Here is a 20,450-nt window from a genome sequence, read left to right on the forward strand (position 1 = left end):
GGGATCACACTCCTCAGCCTTCCCGGTAAGGTCTATTCAGGTGTACTGGAGAGGAGGCTACGCCGGATAGTCGAACCTCGGTTTCAGGAGGAACAGTGTGGTTTTCGTCCTGGTCGTGGAACTGTGGACCAGCTCTATACTCTGGGCAGGGTCCTTGAGGGTGCATGGGAGTTTGCCCAACCAGTCTACATGTGTTTTGTGGACTTGGAGAAGGCATTCGACCGTGTCCCTCAGGAAGTCCTGTGGGGAGTGCTCAGAGAGTATGGGGTATCGGACTGTCTGATTGTGGCGGTCCGCTCCCTGTATGATCAGTGTCAGAGCTTGGTCCGCATTACCGGGAGTAAGTCGGACACGTTTCCAGTGAGGGTTGGACTCCGCCAAGGCTGCCCTTTGTCACCGATTCTGTTCATAACTTTTATGGACAGAATTTCTAGGCGCAGTCAAGGCGTTGAGGGGATCTGGTTTGGTGGCTGCAGGATTAGGTCTCTGCTTTTTGCAGATGATGTGGTCCTGATGGCTTCATCTGGCCAGGATCTTCAGCTCTCGCTGGATCGGTTCGCAGCCGAGTGTGAAGCGACTGGGATGAGAATCAGCACCTCCAAGTCCGAGTCCATGGTTCTCGCCCGGAAAAGGGTGGAATGCCATCTTCGGGTTGGGGAGGAGACCCTGCCCCAAGTGGAGGAGTTCAAGTACCTCGGAGTCTTGTTCACGAGTGAGGGAAGAGTGGATCGTGAGATCGACAGGCGGATCGATGCGGCATCTTCAGTAATGCGGACGCTGTATCGATCCGTTGTGGTGAAGAAGGAGCTGAGCCGGAAGGCAAAGCTCTCAATTTACCGGTCGATCTACGTTCCCATCCTCACCTATGGTCATGAGCTTTGGGTTATGACCGAAAGGACAGGATCACGGGTACAAGCGGTGAAATGAGTTTCCTCCGCCGGGTGGCAGGGCTCTCCCTTAGAGATAGGGTGAGAAGCTCTGTCATCCGGGGGGAGCTCAAAGTAAAACCGCTGCTCCTCCACATCGAGAGGAGCCAGATGAGGTGGTTCGGGCATCTGGTCAGGATGCCACCCGATCGCCTCCCTCGGGAGGTGTTTAGGGCACGTCCGACCGGTAGGAGGCCACGGGGAAGACCCAGGACATGCTGGGAAGACTATGTCTCCCGGCTGGCCTGGGAACGCCTCGGGGTCCCACAGGAAGAGCTGGACGAAGTGGCTGGGGAGAGGGAAGTCTGGGCTTCCCTGCTTAGGCTGCTGCCCCCGCGACCCGACCTCGGATAAGCGGAAGAAGATGGATGGATGGATGGAATACATGGACAACTGCTTTATGTGGACCTCAGTCAGACACTCCAATCAGACTAAAGAGTTGCACTTTATTTTATGGTGTGGAGTTTGTCTTCTACTTCAATTTCACGTCATGATTGTCCATCATGAATATAGACTTTTTAGCTTTGTTGATCGCCAAAGTTGCCTTTTTGACAACACATGCATGTTAAGTTGGTAGGTCAAGAGTGTGTGTGTCCTCAGGTGGACTGTTGGTAAGTTGATAGGTCAAGAGTGTGTGTGTCCTCAGGTGGACTGTTGGTAAGTTGGTAGGTCAAGAGTGTGTGTGTCCTCAGGTGGACTGTTGGTAAGTTGGTAGGTCAAGAGTGTGTGTGTCCTCAGGTGGACTGTTGGTAAGTTGATAGGTCAAGAGTGTGTGTGTTCTCAGGTGGACTGTTGGTAAGTTGGTAGGTCAAGACTGTGTGTGTCCTCAGGTGGACTGTTGGTAAGTTGATAGGTCTAGAGTGTGTGTGTCCTCAGGTGGACTGTTGGTAAGTTGGTAGGTCAAGAGTGTGTGTGTCCTCAGGTGGACTGTTGGTAAGTTGGTAGGTCAAGAGTGTGTGTGTCCTCAGGTGGACTGTTGGTAAGTTGGTAGGTCAAGAGTGTGTGTGTCCTCAGGTGGACTGTTGGTAAGTTGGTAGGTCAAGAGTGTGTGTGTCCTCAGGTGGACTGTTGGTAAGTTGGTAGGTCAAGAGTGTGTGTGTCCTCAGGTGGACTGTTGGTAAGTTGGTAGGTCAAGAGTGTGTGTGTCCTCAGGTGGACTGTTGGTAAGTTGGTAGGTCAAGAGTGTGTGTGTCCTCAGGTGGACTGTTGGTAAGTTGGTAGGTCAAGAGTGTGTGTGTCCTCAGGTGGACTGTTGGTAAGTTGGTAGGTCAAGAGTGTGTGTGTCCTCAGGTGGACTGTTGGTAAGTTGGTTGGTCAAGAGTGTGTGTGTGTCCTCAGGTGGACTGTTACGACCATCACACCAATGGCTCCCACAAACTGATTGGAAGCTTGAGAAGCACCCTCGCTGAGATGCAAACTGGAACACACGTCTGCCCTGTAAGAAGTCTTTCCCTTCCTTCATTCCGTGTGCTTTGCTCCATGATTCAGACGAGTCGTGCACTCTCTCACTTGCAGGTTGAGTTGGAGTGTGTCAACCCAAAGAAGTTAAAGAAAGATTATAAAAACTCCGGCCTCATTTACATCAAGCGCTGTCAAGTAAGTGATAGATACAAAGCTTTTTTTTTCTTGAGATTATTCATACAAGATGTTTATTTATGAGCTTGCTGAAGTTGATCTGATTACTATGCAAATATTGATATGGTGTATGTGTTTATGTTAATGCCAACCAGGTGGAGAAAGAGTACACTTTTCTGGATTATATCATGGGAGGGTGCCAACTTCACTTCACTGTGAGTTCCCTTTATTTATATACAGTATGTATGGATTTATATACAGTATGTATGGATTTATGTTTCCCTGAGATTGCCAAATGACCTGTGGTGTTGGGGATGTGGTCAATATGACATCATCACGTGATTTGCTTTGATGCATACATTTTCTTTAAAAAGGTACAAAAATGTATACATACAATTAAAACAAACCTGTTGTTATTTATTATAGTATTAACATGAATCTTTTCTTACATAATATTGTTTTGCTCTATTTTTTAATTGTTGTTGCCTATTTATTGTACATTGTACTTTTTTTAATACATTTTTTTTTATAGAGATATCTCTGATCCTTTTAGTCACTCTTTCTTGATTAAAAACGACTAACAACAAATCTAGCATCTATTTCTGGTGTTATTGTAGACTGTACTCGTGTTTAAAAACTCTTTACTTCTGTCGCTTCATGTCCGCGACAAAAAGCGAGCCGCAGAGAGCCTCACGTCACGCTATATAAATATAAATATATATATATATATATATATATATATATATATATATGTATGTATGTATGTGTGGGAAAAATCACAAGACTACTTCATCTCTACAGGCCTGTTTCATGAGGGGTTCCCTCAATCATCAGGAGATTTTTGATTGAGGGAACCCCTCATGAAACAGGCCTGTAGAGATGAAGTAGTCTTGTGATTTTTCCCACACATACATATATTGCGCTCTACCACGGTATCGAGCACTATTTTTTGGATAATCTTATTAAGACATATATATATATATATATATATATATATATATATATATATATATATATATATATATATATATATATATATGTCTTAATAAGGTTATCCAAAAAATAGTGCTATTTTTTGGATAATCTTATTAAGACATATATATATATATATATATATATATATATATATATATATATATATATATATATGTCTTAATAAGGTTATCCAAAAAATAGTGCTCTCAGGAACAAAAACTTGCGAAATACCACAGAACTCAGCAAACACATTTGGGACCTCAAAGACAATAATGTTGAATATTCAATAACATGGCAAATTCTTGCATCCAGCACACCTTACAATAGTGGTAATAAAAGATGCAACCTATGCTTGAAAGAGAAACTGTTTATTATTTACCGTCCAGACCTGTCATCCCTCAACAAGCGCAGCGAAATTGTAACAACATGCCGCCATAGACGGAAACACCTCCTAGGTAACACATGAGCCAATCACCACGCCCATACGCCAGCCTGTACCCACCCACTCTGTGCCCTACATAAACCATGGTATGCGAATGCTCCCATTAAAATCTCCTGATGATTGAGGGAACCCCCCCTCATGAAACAGGCCTGTAGAGATGAAATAGTCTTGTGATTTTTTTTCCCACACATACATATATATATATATATATATATATATATATATATATATATATATATATATATTGTCCAGGGTGTACCCCGCCTTCCGCCCGATTGTAGCTGAGATAGGCTCCAGCGCCCCCCGCGACCCCAAAGGGAATAAGCGGTAGAAAATGGATGGATATATATATATATATATATATATATATATATATATATATATATATATATATATATATATATATATATATATATATATATATATATATAAAAAAATATATATATATATATATATATATATGTATAGATGTATAGATATATATATATATATATATATATAGATATATAGATATATCTATATATATATATATATATATATATATAGAGAGAGAGAAGTATCTGTACATCTATAAATATCAACATCTATCTATTTGTATGCGTATGTATACATATATGTGTATATAATATTAATGGTTATATGTATGTAGATGTACATCTATATACATATAGATGTACATCTATATACATATATGTACATATATGCACATTAATACATATATGTACATATACTGTATAAGTACATAAATGTGTATATATGTACATATATATGTGTGTGTGTGTATATTTGTATATATAGTATGTTTCAAAACATAGTACAACGCCACAAGTAGGAGCATGATAACATAATTGTGCAGTAAATGAGTGTCTCCATGGTGACAGCCACGTAGTACAAGCAAAAGCCTCATTTAAACAGGGCAGTCTTAGTAGACGGCACACAACACGCCCACTAATAGTACACACAGTTTTATAGTTTGTTTAGCGCATAATATTTGTATCTTGGTAAATCAGGCCCAATATGTCGCCAAAACACAAATGAACACTTCACTTGAAAAGCATAAGTCTGTCATATTTAGTGTTTTTCATACCTAATTTCACCTGATCAAACCTTTTCTTACATTCCATTCTACAAAATAATACAAGTATGTATCATATAGTTTGTATATTTTAAAGCTCCAATTAATGCTCTTTTAGCCTTCATTTCAGTACTGTTATTGCACTGGAGAATAATACAATCTGTTCATCAACTTGACATGCATTTGCATCACTCAACTCTGCTAAGCAATGTGCTCTACATACAACACACAAAGACAAAGATATGTTACAAAGGCCAATTTGTTTCTGGCCAGAACAAATTGACAAAACTATTTTAAATAGCTGCAACATAACGTACATAAGTAACAAACAGCATAATAACAGGATAGATGTAAACCAAGAAAGGCACACACTACATACACAAAGCCTAACCAGGCATTTTCTTTACTGAGCAAAACTCTTTATTGTCGGCCATAAACACATCACCAAAACATTAGTAAAAAAAATGATATCTAGCAAAACTGGTCATTTTCTGCAGTACAAACCAGACCAAAAGCTACTTTGTTACATCAACAGCAGCCACTCGCTCTTTCTCACGTGTGCCAACACTTGCACATATGGCACTTAGCCAGTGATGCGTTTACAGCCACACAAAAAGTCGGACAACTCCAACACCACACATAGAGTGTAATTCCAGGTCGTTACACTATGATTTACCAATCAAATGTGTGCTTATTCTAGTGTCATTTATTAGGAATCTTAATTTATAAATATTAATCATTAAATGCTGTTAGTATATTAAATAAATACTAATAAAAATGTATTTTTTACAAACAGGAAGTTGCAGGAATGTACACATGATCCCCTGCTTACATCTCATTGTGCAACATGTGAATGTTTTAATGGGAACTAAATGAAAGGGGTACAAACTATTTCCAAAGCAGGACCTCCACCCAGACAAACAATACAAGTACACAGTTCATGAAAAACAATATTTGTTGTTATTGTCATTGTAAGTGGGCCTAAACACTTATATTAGAAATGGAAATGACTGCTGTCATTTGATTATAATAATAAGAGAATGTTGTCTGTCCATCTGTGTTGGCCCTGCGATGAGGGGGGGACTTGTCCAGGGTGTACCCTGCCTTCCGCCCGAATGCAGCTGAGATAGGCTCCTGCAACCCCGGAAGAGACAAGCGGTAGAAAATGGATGGATGGATGGAGATTGAAGTTGTTATTTAGTGAGGTTTGGGACAGGTGTGCTGCTGGTGTAGCCACAGTGTGCACGTGTGATGTTGCTCACATGGACTCCACTCAATGCTCAGGGACTTTTTGCGTTTGCTCACACACATGAACAATTAGAGGGAACATTGATTGACAGAGTGTGTGTACCTTCAGCGGTGAATGATGAGCAGAGGCAGACTTAATCCTTAAATGGTGGTGGTGGAGGTGAAGTGGCATCAGAGTCTCTATCTCTCTTTACTAGCTTCGTCGAAGCATGTTGCTTATGTAGCTGTTTCAGCAGATTTGAATTGCTGTTTTGGGCAGTAGATGGCATCTTTGATCCAAAGCACAATTTACATTTAACTAAAATGTTCTTTTCTTTGTGCTCGACAAAAGAAAAGTAGTGAAAATATCTCCATGTTAGCAAACTCGACTTCTGGCTCCGCCATGATCAGACACGCCCCCCTCCCCTCCCTCCCTCTCCTCCCTCTCCTCCCTCCCCACACTCACACAGAGCGCATGTCTCTCTCTCTTCTCCGGCTTGTGACACAAGAAGAATCAGAACGATGACACAGCAGCGCTCCGATAAAACACACTTTATACTACATAAAAAGTAACGTCAAATAACGCAGTAACGCATCATGTAGTAACGGTAACTGAGTTACTGAATATAAAAAATAACGCGTTAGATTACTAGTTACCGCCGAAACTAACGGCGTTACAGTAACGCGTTAGTCCCAACACTGACAGTATAGTACACACATCTTATATGATCCTGACCTCATTCTGGGGGGAATTGGGCCAGATTGCTATTGACTTCACTGGCTCCAATGGAGACCCCAGCTCCCCCAACTCCCTCCATTATATCAACCCTGAGGGCTACAACGAATACCTGTCAGCAATCTGGGCTGTGGGTAATGTCATTCAGGACTATGACAGGTAAACTCTCGCATCTTTACATTTAATAGCATCTTTTTCTTTGATGGTGTATTCTCCTTTCATGTGTCTCTTTAGTAACAAGAAGTTTCCTGTCTTTGGATTTGGAGCCCAGATCCCTCACTCTTGGCAGGTATGACTTTCAAGGTTATTCCATTTCTGATTACCATGGAATAAAAAGCAGCCATGTACTTTTCACTGTGTAAAGCATCCCGTCTGGGCAGCCCAATCTAGTGCTTTTAGATATGGGCCATACAGAACACAGTATTCTCGAGGAGGAAGTGAGAAATGATTGACACTTATTGATGCTAGAACCACCACTGACTGAGCACGGTGGTGAAAACATCTCATTCTTGACTCAAACCTTTCTGAAACATACATGTTGGGTTATTAAATTCTTCATAGATGCGAGTGTGACTAGTTGTTTATAAGTCTTGTGGTTTACTGGGTGTAGTCAACCTCTCGCCCAGAGTCTGCTCCCGTTGACCCTGCACAGCACAAGCAGATAGCATACTGAATGTTGGTCCTAGCAACTTTACAAATGGCAAAATCATTGTTGATCATTCAAGTGGAGGCCTTGTGCACTGATGCTGTCATCAACTGCAACTTTATTATGTGCACAGGTTTCCCATGAGTTCGCCATCAATTTTAACCAATCAAATCCCTTCTGTGATGGTAAGTTCTTGTGTGTTGTCTGTCAAAGTTGCCTTTGTCCATGTCCAAACTTTTGTCAGCGAGGGCCACATACTGAAAAGTCAAAGGAGACGTTTTTGGGAAATGTTGTGCATTGAAGCCGCTCTAAAACAACTTCATACAAATGTTCTGGCTTTGTCCATCCCTGTGCAGTTACTGGACGGACATTTTGAGTACTTTGTCTTTGGTAATTAGCAAAAAGATGGAACCAAATCCTCTTAGCGGACTATTTGGAGTAGCTCCCTCTGTCATCTTCTTAGCAAATCCAAAAAGAACTTGGTAGAATTCACTACTTGGTGGCTAGAAGACTCATTGTGTTAAATTGGAAGACAACAGCGCCCCCTTGCCACACCTGCTGGACTATCCATCCATTTTCTACCGCTTATTCCCTTCGGGGTCGCTGGAGCCTATCTCAGCTACAATCGGGCGGAAGGCGGGGTACACCCTGGACAAGTCGCTGGATTAGAGATGATCTTTATTTCCTCAAACTGGAGAAAATGAGGCTGGCATTGAACGCTTGTTCCGTGAAGTTTTAGTAAGTATGGAGTGCTTTCCTAAAATATGTAAAAGAGACTGATCTTAAATGTAACCCTAATGAAAAAGTCATTGAAAGGTAGATAAAGCCCCAGGAGTGCAGTTGTTTGAGGCTTCATGTCAATATTTGCCTCGACTTATTTGACTGATGCATGTTTTTGTTGTTGTTTTTTTAATTTTTGTATATCATTTTTGTGGGTTACTTGTTTGAGGACATTTGACATGTGTTTAATTGCATTTTTGGACTGTGTACCGTATTTTCCGCACTATAAGGCGCACCTAAAAACCACAAATTTTCTCAAAAGCTGACAGTGCGGCTTATAACCCGGTGCGCTTTATATATGGATTAATATTAAGATTCATTTTCATAAAGTTTCGGTCTCGCAACTACAGTAAACAGCCGCCATCTTTTTTCCCCGTAGAAGAGGAAGTGCTTCTTCTTCTACGCAAGCAACCGCCAAGGTAAGCACCCGCCCCCATAGAACAGGAAGCGCTTCTTCTTCTACTGTAAGCAACCACCCGCCCGCGTAGAAGAAGAAAAAGCGTGCGGATATTACGTTTCATTTCCTTTGTGTGTTTACATCTGTAAAGACCACACAATGACTCCTACTAAGCGACAGGGATCCGGTTCATGAAAAGACGCAATCTCTCCATCCGCACACGGACTACTATTTCACAGCAACTGCCTAAAGACTTTCAAGAAAAGCTGGCTACTTTCCGTGCATATTGTAAAAACAAGATAGCTGAAAAAAAGATCCGGCCAGAGAACATTATCAACATGGACGAGGTTCCACTGACTTTTGATATTCCTGTGAACCGCACTGTGGATACAACGGGAGCACGTACGGTGAATATTCGCACCACAGGGAATGAGAAGTCATCCTTCACTGTGGTTCTAGCTTGCCATGCTAATGGCCAGAAACTTCCACCCATGGTGATATTCAAAAGGAAGACCTTGCCAAAAGAGACCTTTCCAGCCGGCGTCATCATAAAAGCTAATTCGAAGGAATGGATGGATGAAGAAAAGATGAGCGAGTGGTTAAGGGAAGTTTACGCGAAGAGGCCGGGTGGCTTTTTTCACGCAGCTCCGTCCATGTTGATATACGACTCCATGCGCGCCCACATCACGCTGGTTTTTAATATATTATTAAAGTTTGACTGACCTATTTGACTGTTTTTTTGACATTCCTTTAGCGCAGTTAGATGCGGCTTATAACACGGGGCGGCTTATAGGTGGACAAAGTTTTGAAATATGCCGTTCATTGAAGGCGCGGCTTATAACCCAGGGCGGCTTATGGTGCGGAAAATACGGTATGTCAAAATTATATTAACCTTTTTTTTTTTTTAAACTGATAAAAAATACATTTACACACAAATATGTTGTGCTAAAATAAACACAATTAATCATGAATATTTTATTTATTTTGATATTATGTATTTATATTCATTTTTAACTAAACTGTCAATAAAATGTGAGTGTAAATGAAAATACAGCTTAACTGCTTTAGTCATCATTTTTGCCGCAGGAAAGTTCTCTGTGACTTTAGTTCCAGACATCTTTTTTTTGTTTGATATTGTCATCACTGCGACAAGTGATGGAAAGGTGTTTTGCAGCTGAAGAAAGCTGTGGCCGAAACTGATCGTTTTTGGTGGCTCTCCAGGGGGCCTTAAAAAACAGTGTTTTGAACGCTGCTCGCAGCTTTAATTTATTATTTTTTTATAAGTTGCTGTTTTTGTTTGATATGAATCTAACCTGCACAGCAGACTATGAGGGAGCTACTGTATAGCTGCAGTGGGCAGCCCATAGACTTATTTAGTTAAACAAACATACTTTTGACTTGAGACAAATTCATACTTGCCAACCTTGAGACCCCCGATTTTGGGAGGTGGGGTGGGCGTGGTCGGGGTGGGACGGGGGCGTGGTTGGGGGCGTGGCTAAAAGGGGAGGAGTATATTTACAGCTAGAATTCACCAAGTCAAGTATTTCATAGATTATATATATATATATATATATACTGTGTATATATATATATATATGTCTTAATAAGGTTATCCAAAAAATAGTGCTCGATACCGTAGTAGAGCGCAATATATGTATGTGTGGGAAAAAAATCACAAGACTATTTCATCTCTACAGGCCTGTTTCATGAGGGGGGGTACCCTCAATCATCAGGAGATTTTAATGGGAGCATTCGCATACCATGGTTTATATGGCCCCCAGACAGAGCGACTCCAAAACCAACAAAGGCTGTAACTGTCGAAAGAAACCTGATTGCCCTCTCAACGGGGGGTGCTTACAAACATCAGTTGTCTACCAATCTCAGGTAATACGCAAGGACATTAACACATCCGACACATATGTAGGATTAACCGAGGGAGAATTCAAAACCAGATGGAACAATCACAAGGCTTCTTTCAGGAACAAAAACCTGCGAAATACCACAGAACTCAGCAAACACATTTGGGACCTCAAAGACAATAATGTTGAATATTCAATAACATGGCAAATTCTTGCATCCAGCACACCTTACAATAGTGGTAATAAAAGATGCAACCTATGCTTGAAAGAGAAACTGTTTATTATTTACCGTCCAGACCTGTCATCCCTCAACAAGCGCAGCGAAATTGTAACAGCATGCCGCCATAGACGGAAACACCTCCTAGGTAACACATGAGCCAATCACCACGCCCCTACGCCAGCCTGTACCCACCCACTCTGTGCCCTATATAAACCATGGTATGCGAATGCTCCCATTAAAATCTCCTGATGATTGAGGGTACCCCCCCTCATGAAACAGGCCTGTAGAGATGAAATAGTCTTGTGATTTTTTTCCCACACATACATACATATATATATATATATATATATATATATATATATATATATATATATATATATATATATATATATATATATAAGAAATACTTGACGTTCAGTGAATTCTAGCTATATATATATATATATATACATATATAAAATAAATACTTGAATTTCAGTGTTTATTTATTTACATATATACACACACATGACACTTATCTACTCATTGTTGAGTTAAGGGTTGAATTGTCCATCCTTGTTCTATTCTCTGTCACTATTTTTCCAACCATGCTGAACACCCTCTCTGATGATGCATTGCTGTGTGGCACGCACAAAAGTGCTTTCATTAAATGCACTAGATGGCAGTATTGTCCTGTTTAAGAGTGTCACAACATTGCTGTTGACGGCAGACGAACTGCTTTACAGTATACAAAACGTGACTGCTGTTGTTGTGTGTTGTTACCGCGCTGGGAGGACGTTAATGAAACTGCCTAACAATAAACCCACATAAGAAACCAAGAACTCGCCCTCCATCATTCTACAGTTATAACGTGATTGGGCAGGTATGCTGTTTATGTCGTGGGTTAGCGGACTCAGGTCCTCATGGACCTGAGTCCGCCTGAATTTCGGGAGATTTTCGGGAGAAAATTTGTCCCGGGAGGTTTTCGGGAGAGGCGCTGAATTTCGGGAGTCTCCCGGAAAATCCGGGAGGGTTGGCAAGTATGGACAAATTCTACATTTCCACAAACTAAGTTAAAGAAGGCATGGAAATGTAAACTTTTACATTTAGGTATCTAACCAAAGTTGAACTATAAATTGAGTCTTGTTGCACTTCTTCTAATGATACATGAATGAATGAATTGTATTTTCACAATAAAAAAACACCATTTTGAGCAGGGCTGTCCCATGTGGTGTGTCACTGGGTGTCTGTGTCTACTTGCAGGCATTGAAGGTGTGGTGCGTGCCTATCAGCAGTGTCTGCCTCAACTCAAACTCTGGGGTCCAACCAACTTCTCCCCAATTATCAACCATGTGGCCTGCTTTGCCAGACAAGCTCTCTACCAGAATAAAGCCGCTGTAAGTAGTCGTTACAATTCAGTTCAAAACCCAGGCCAACTTAAAAACTCACATCCTTGGTAGCCTTGCGAGCTTTTCCCCCATGAAGTTAAACGAGTGCAGCATTTTGAAATTGTAGCATAGTCCCGTTGTTTGTATGTTGTGCTGTTTGTGTTTTTGATGTTGGACAATTTCTGTTTTTGCTTTTGGACATTCTTGGACATTTGTCCCTGTCAGACACCATAGATAATAACAACATCTGAAAATACTTGATTTTCATTGGAACACTTGGTACGTGTCCAGGCACTAAGTTAGTCCGACTTCTCAAATAGTTTGGCTCTGAATAAGCCTCCTACAGCCCATGGAAACACCTTAATCCCATTGTGTTTGGGTTTTGAAAAGTCCATGCACCAGATTAGTCCGACTTCTCAAATAGTTTGGCTTTGAATAAACCTCCTACAGCCCATGGAAACACCTTAATTCAAACCTCTTTTTGTTTTTGAAAAGTCGTATTTACCGTATTTTCCGCACCATAAGGCGCCCTGGGTTATAAGCCGCGCCTTCAATGAACGGCATATTTCAAAACTTTGTCCACCTATAAGCCGCCCCGTGTTGTAAGCCGCATCTAACTGCGCTAAAGGAATGTCAAAAAAACAGTCAGATAGGTCAGTCAAACTTTAATAATATATTAAAAACCAGCGTGATGTGGGCGCGCATGGAGTCGTATATCAACATGGACGGAGCTGCGTGAAAAAAGCCACCCGGCCTCTTCGCGTAAACTTACCTTAACCACTCGCTCATCTTTTCTTCATTCATCCATCCCTTCGAGTTAGCTTTTATGATGACGCCGGCTGGAAAGGTCTCTTTTGGCAAGGTCTTCCTTTTGAATATCACCATGGGTGGAAGTTTCTGGCCATTAGCATGGCAAGCTAGAACCACAGTGAAGGATGACTTCTCATTCCCTGTGGTGCGAATATTCACCGTACGTGCTCCCGTTGTATCCACAGTGCGGTTCACAGGAATATCAAAAGTCAGTGGAACCTCGTCCATGTTGATAATGTTCTCTGGCCGGATCTTTTTTTCAGCTATCTTGTTTTTACAATATGCACGGAAAGTAGCCAGCTTTTCTTGAAAGTCTTTAGGCAGTTGCTGTGAAATAGTAGTCCGTGTGCGGATGGAGAGATTGCGTCTTTTCATGAACCGGAAACCTGTCGCTTAGTAGGAGCCATTTTGTGGTCTTTACAGATGTAAACACACAAAGGAAATGAAACGTAATATCCGCGCCCTTTTTCTTCTTCTACGCGGGCGGGTGGTTGCTTACAGTAGAAGAAGAAGCGCTTCCTGTTCTATGGGGGCGGGTGCTTACCTTGGCGGTTGCTTGCGTAGAAGAAGAAGCACTTCCTCTTCTACGGGGAAAAAAGATGGCGGCTGTTTACCGTAGTTGCGAGACCGAAACTTTATGAAAATGAATCTTAATATTAATCCATATATAAAGCGCACCGGGTTATAAGCCGCACTGTCAGCTTTTGAGTAAATTTGTGGTTTTTAGGTGCGGCTAATAGTGCGGAAAATACAGTACACAGCTGGATGATGCGATTGGAAAGCAGACCTCTCCAGGGGGTGTGTGCGGTCTAGAGGACCCTTGGTATCACACATGCACCAGTCTCAACACACGGGATATAACCCGGAAGCAGACACCATTCAATGAAAACATAGCAACAATTGTAATGAAGAGGATATTTTTTATTGGCTTCACAAATTAAATTAACAGAACATTTTGAAGTGCATCGATGGTAGAAAAAAAGAAATTAAGATTTATTTAAGAAGGGAGCTAAGGATATGTAGAATGCGGTTTAACTCAGACTCCCAAACGAAATAGGACTGAGATGAAAGATAATGAAGCAGGTATATTAAAGGTGAATAATAAAGTACACAAACCTCCACACGGTGCATTTGTGTACTCCAAACTGATGAACAATAACTCTATTTACACAACTGACAAGATAGTCCACAACAATAGCAACCTTCATCTGGAACAGTATCAGTCGGGACACAAGATAGTCCACAGTGTCAGAGTTTGTTGTTGGTGAACCCCAAGATGCAGAGAAGGCGGAAGGCATTGTGCGAGAAAACATGATTTAATTAAACACTAAGGCAAAACAACAAACAAAAGGGTAACAACAAAAGGCGCGCACAAGGCGGAGAACAAACTTGGTTATGAACTAAAATAGCACAGAGGCTAACTTTGGACAAGAAACAAAAACACTTACTGTGACACAAAGGAACTAGGACATGAGCAGAGTGAAACAAAAGTAGACAGAGCTACAACGACAAGTGTTAAGACAGGTAGTAATGACAATGACAATGACAATAATCCAGCCCTGACTGGAGGAGAAGGCAGGTTTAAATAGCAGCTGGCTGATTGACACCAAGTGTGGCCAGGTGCCAATCATCCACAGCTGAGGGGACACAGCACTCAGGGAGACAAGTAGGAAATGAAGACAAAATAAAAGCGCTGACAGAAAACTAAGACAAACGCAGAGAAAAAACTAAAACACAGTCAAACTGTCAGGGACAAGCCTGACACACAGCAGTAGCAACCTTCTTCTGGAACAGTATCAGTCGGGTCACAAGATAGTCCACAACAATAGCAAACCTTCATTTGGAACAGTATCAGTCAGGTCACAAGATAGTCCACAACAATAGCAAACCTTCATCTGGAACAGTATCAGTCGGGACACAAGATAGTCCACAACAATAGCAAACCTTCATCTGGAACAGTATCAGTCAGGTCACAAGAAAGTCCACAACAATAGCAAACCTTCATCTGGAACAGTATCAGTCGGGACACAAGATAGTCCACAACAATAGCAAACCTTCATCTGGAACAGTATCAGTTGGGACACAAAATAGTCCAGACACATGGCAACCTTAGCTGGAACAGTATCAGTCGGGACACAAGATAGTCCAGAACAATAGCAACCTTCATCTGGAACAGTATCAGTCGGGACACAAGATAGTCCAGAACAATAGCAAACTTCATCTGGAACAGTATCAGTCAGGACACAAGATAGTCCAGAACAATAGCAACCTTAGCTGGAACAGTATCAGTCGGGACACAAGATAGTCCACAACAATAACAACCTTCAACTGGAACAGTATCAGTCGGGACACAAGATAGTCCACAACAATAGCAAACCTTCATCTGGAACAGCATCAGTCAGGTCACAAGATAGTCCAAAACAATAGCAAACCTTCATCTGGAACAGTATCAGTCGGGACACAAGATAGTCCACAACAATAGCAAACCTTCATCTGGAACAGTATCAGTTGGGACACAAAATAGTCCAGACACATGGCAACCTTAGCTGGAACAGTATCAGTCGGGACACAAGATAGTCCAGAACAATAGCAACCTTCATCTGGAACAGTATCAGTCGGGACACAAGATAGTCCACAACAATAACAACCTTCAACTGGAACAGTATCAGTCGGGACACAAGATAGTCCACCACAGTAGCAACCTTCAGCTGGAACAGTATCAGTCGGGACACAAGATAGTCCACCACAGTAGCAACCTTTAGCTGGAACAGTATCAGTCGGGACACAAGATAGTCCAGAACAATAGCAACCTTCATCTGGAACAGTATCAGTCGGAACACAAGAAAGTCCAGAACAATAGCAAACCTTTATCTGGAACAGTATCAGTTGGGACACAAAATAGTCCAGACACATAGCAACCTTAACTGGAACAGTATCAGTCGGGACACAAGATAGTCCAGAACAATAGCAACCTTCATCTGGAACAGTATCAGTCGGGACACAAGATAGTCCACAACAATAACAACCTTCAACTGGAACAGTATCAGTCGGGACACAAGATAGTCCACCACAGTAGCAACCTTCATCTGGAATAGTATCAGTCGGGACACAAGATAGTCCACCACAGTAGCAACCTTTAGCTGGAACAGTATCAGTCGGGACACAAGATAGTCCAGAACAATAGCAACCTTAGCTGGAACAGTATCAGTCGGGACACAAGATAGTCCAGAACAATAGCAACCTTGATCTGGAACAGTATCAGTCGGGACACAAGATAGTCCAGAACAATAGCAACCTTCATCTGGAACAGTATCAGTCTGGGCCCAAGATAGTCCACCACAGTAGCAACCTTAGCTGGAACAGTATCAGTCGGGACACAAGATAGTCCAGAACAATAGCAACCTTTATCTGGAACAGTATCAGTCGGGACACAAGATAGTCCACAACAATAACAACCTTCAACTGGAACAGTATCAGTCGGGACACAAGATAGTCCAGAACAATAGCAACCTTGATCTGGAACAGTATCAGTCGGGACACAAGATAGTCCAGAACGATAGCAACTGTCATCTGGAACAGTATCAGTCGGGACACAAAATAGTCCAGAACAATAGCAACCTTAGCTGGAACAGTATCAGTCGGGACACAAGATAGTCCACAACAATAACAACCTTCAACTGGAACAGTATCAGTCGGGACACAAGATAGTCCAGAACAATAGCAACCTTCATCTGGAACAGTATCAGTCGGGACACAAGATAGTCCACAACAATAACAACCTTCAACTGGAACAGTATCAGTCGGGACACAAGATAGTCCACAACAATAGCAACCTTCAGCTGGAACAGTATCAGTCGGGACACAAGATAGTCCACAACAATAACAACCTTCATCTGGAACAGTATCAGTCGGGACACGAGATAGTCCAGAACAATAGCAACCTTCATCTGGAACAGTATCAGTCGGGACACAAGATAGTCCACCACAGTAGCAACCTTAGCTGGAACAGTATCAGTCGGGACACAAGATAGTCCAGAACAATAGCAACCTTCATCTGGAACAGTATCAGTCGGGACACAAGATAGTCCAGAACAATAGCAACCTTGATCTGGAACAGTATCAGTCGGGACACAAGATAGTCCAGAACAATAGCAACCTTCATCTGGAACAGTATCAGTCGGGACACAAGATAGTCCACAGCAGTAGCAACCTTAGCTGGAACAGTATCAGTCGGGACACCAACGGTCTTTTCCTTGGGATTTAAAACTCCTTCCATCAATCCACAGAGCCTCATGAATGAACTTTGACACATTCAAAAGTTTTGTTTCCATGATCTCCGTCCAAAAAATCCTTCGAAAAAACTCTCTCCCGCTGGCCTTTTTTGCTTCAAAGCTGCATCTGGTCCAAGACCTTCTTGATAGTAGTGTCCAAGATCATTCCTTGCTGCTGTCTGCTATTTAACATCACTTAAAACACGTTGTAAGGATGCACAGATGCCGAGTGTCAACCAGAAAAGCAACACATTTGTGGGCACTAAAAGGAAATAGCGCCCCCCAGTGTACATGGAGGCACATTAGCGAGAGCGCATGGACACTTGGACTTCACTCTTAGGTGTGAAACTACAGAAAACGGAACTATTTGAGGAATGTGACTAATTTAGTGCATGTAAAAGTAGTGAGTTTGTCACGTTTAAAGATGTCCATCCATCCATCCATCTTCTTCCGCTTATCCGAGGTCGGGTCGCGGGGGCAGCAGCCTAAGCAGGGAAGCCCAGACTTCCCTCTCCCCAGCCACTTCGTCCAGCTCCTCCCGGGGGATCCCGAGGCGTTCCCAGGCCAGCCGGTAGACATAGTCTTCCCAACGTGTCCTGGGTCTTCCTCGTGGCCTCCTACCGGTCGGACATGCCCTAAACACCTCCTTAGGGAGGCGCTCGGGTGGCATCCTGACCAGATGCCCGAACCACCTCATCTGGCTCCTCTCCATGTGGAGGAGCAGCGGCTTTACTTTAAGCTCCCCCCGGATGACAGAGCTTCTCACCCTATCTCTAAGGGAGAGCCCCGCCACCCGGCGGAGGAAACTCATTTCGGCCGCTTGTACCCGTGATCTTGTCCTTTCGGTCATAACCCAAAGCTCATGACCATAGGTGAGGATGGGAACGTAGATCGACCGGTAAATTGAGAGCTTTGCCTTCCGGCTCAGCTCCTTCTTCACCACAACGGATCGATACAGCGTCCGCATTACTGAAGACGCCGCACCGATCCGCCTGTCGATCTCACGATCCACTCTTCCCTCACTCGTGAACAAGACTCCGAGGTACTTGAACTCCTCCACTTGGGGCAAGATCTCCTCCCCAACCCGGAGATGGCACTCCACCCTTTTCCGGGCGAGAACCATGGACTCGGACTTGGAGGTGCTGATTCTCATCCCAGTCGCCTCACACTCAGCCGCGAACCGATCCAGCGAGAGCTGAAGATCCTGGCCAGATGAAGCCATCAGGACCAAATCATCTGCAAAAAGCAGAGACCTAATCCTGCAGCCACCAAACCGGATCCCCTCAACGCCTTGACTGCGCCTAGAAATTCTGTCCATAAAAGTTATGAACAGAATCGGTGACAAAGGGCAGCCTTGGCGGAGTCCAACCCTCACCGGAAACGTGTCCGACTTACTGCCGGCAATGCGAACCAAGCTCTGACACTGATCATACAGGGAGCGGACCGCCACAATCAGACAGTCCGAAACCCCATACTCTCTGAGCACTCCCCACAGGACTTCCCGGGGGACACGGTCGAATGCCTTCTCCAAGTCCACAAAGCACATGTAGATTGGTTGGGCAAACTCCCATGCACCCTCAAGGACCCTGCCGAGAGTATAGAGCTGGTCCACAGTTCCACGACCAGGACGAAAACCACACTGTTCCTCCTGAATCCGAGGTTCAACTATCCGGCGTAGCCTCCTCTCCAGTACACCTGAATAGACCTTACCGGGAAGGCTGAGGAGTGTGATCCCACGATAGTTAGAACACACCCTCCGGTTCCCCTTTTTAAAGAGAGGAACCACCACCCCGGTCTGCCAATCCAGAGGTACTGCCCCCGATGTCCACGCGATGCTGCAGAGTCTTGTCAACCAAGACAGCCCTACAGCATCCAGAGCCTTAAGGAACTCCGGGCGGATCTCATCCACCCCCGGGGCCTTGCCACCGAGGAGCTTTTTAACTACCTCAGCAACCTCAGCCCCAGAAATAGGAGAGCCCACCACAGATTCCCCAGGCACTGCTTCCTCATAGGAAGACGTGTTGGTGGGATCGTTTAAAGATGTGGCATCACTAATTGTATCCTGTTTCTCATCCCCTCTTGCAGCAGTACTATGTGCTGCTCATCATCACAGACGGGGTGATCACGGACATGGACCTGACCCGCACTGCCATCGTTGACGCCTCTCACCTGCCCATGTCCATCATCATCGTGGGAGTGGGTGGTGCAGACTTCAGTGCGATGGAGTTCCTGGACAGTGATGACAAGCCCCTGCTGTCAGCCAATGGTGAAGCAGCTGCACGAGACATTGTCCAGTTTGTGCCGTTCAGGAAGTTCCACGTAAGTCGTCCCATTTTCTGGTTTGGTGTAATTGTGACACATGAAGGTAGGACCTACCGATCATCAGGTGGGCATTCTGTGGGACCTCTAATTTTATTGACACTACCTCTTACGTTGTACTAATCCAAATTGACAATATTTATGATGGATAAGATTTATATAGAACTCCTATCCAGAGACCCAAAGCGCTTTCCACGGAAACCCATTCTTCATTCCATCAATATTCACGACTGACAAAAATATACAATATTTTGAATTTCAGGAGGAATCATCTAAACCAGGGGTGCTCATTACGTCGATCGCGAGCTACCGGTCGATCTCGGATGGTGTGTCAGTCGATCACCAGCCAGGCATTAAAAAAATAGTCCTAAAAATGAGCGATCATAAATCTTCACTATGACGTCACTTTCGTCACTTGATTGACATTCACGGCACCCGAGGGTCTTCTGAGATGACGCTGGCTGCTGCCAGCTCATTAAAATGACCGACTGGAAGGCGAGAAACACTTTATTTCAACAGACTCTGGCGCCGTACCTGTCGTCAAAACTCCAAAGACCGACTGCACAGTTGCACAATAAAAGCTCTGCTTCATCCTGCCTGCGCTACCAAAATAAGAGTCTCAGAAAGCTGGCGTGCACAAGCTAGCAAGCTATGGAGTTTGCCGACAATGTATTTCTTGTAAAGTGTATACAAAGGAGTACAGAAGCTGGACAAATAAGATGCCAAAAACCAACCACTTTCATGTGGTATTGGACAGAAAGGAGGATTTTTTTCTCCTCAATTCGAAAATGCGGACGTTATCATCACCACTGTCTGATTACAATC

The 20,450-nt window shown here is 43.2% G+C and overlaps 1 protein-coding gene across 2 annotated transcripts in view; it reads left to right on the forward strand.

Moving 5' to 3' along the window:
- LOC133609332 (copine-3-like) overlaps positions 1–20,450 on the forward strand; it is a 45,786-nt gene that overhangs the window by 19,603 nt on the left and 5,733 nt on the right. For both annotated transcript variants that reach the window (XM_061964848.1, XM_061964849.1), the window contains exons 8-15: positions 2,265–2,363; positions 2,442–2,522; positions 2,657–2,716; positions 6,982–7,115; positions 7,191–7,245; positions 7,736–7,787; positions 12,101–12,234; positions 19,392–19,625. In XM_061964848.1, the coding sequence (XP_061820832.1) occupies positions 2,265–2,363; positions 2,442–2,522; positions 2,657–2,716; positions 6,982–7,115; positions 7,191–7,245; positions 7,736–7,787; positions 12,101–12,234; positions 19,392–19,625 (849 nt within the window). The remainder of the gene's footprint in view (positions 1–2,264; positions 2,364–2,441; positions 2,523–2,656; positions 2,717–6,981; positions 7,116–7,190; positions 7,246–7,735; positions 7,788–12,100; positions 12,235–19,391; positions 19,626–20,450) is intronic.

The sequence above is a fragment of the Nerophis lumbriciformis genome, linkage group LG07 (genome assembly GCF_033978685.3).
Source record: "Nerophis lumbriciformis linkage group LG07, RoL_Nlum_v2.1, whole genome shotgun sequence".
NCBI classification, from domain to species: Eukaryota; Metazoa; Chordata; class Actinopteri; order Syngnathiformes; family Syngnathidae; genus Nerophis; species Nerophis lumbriciformis.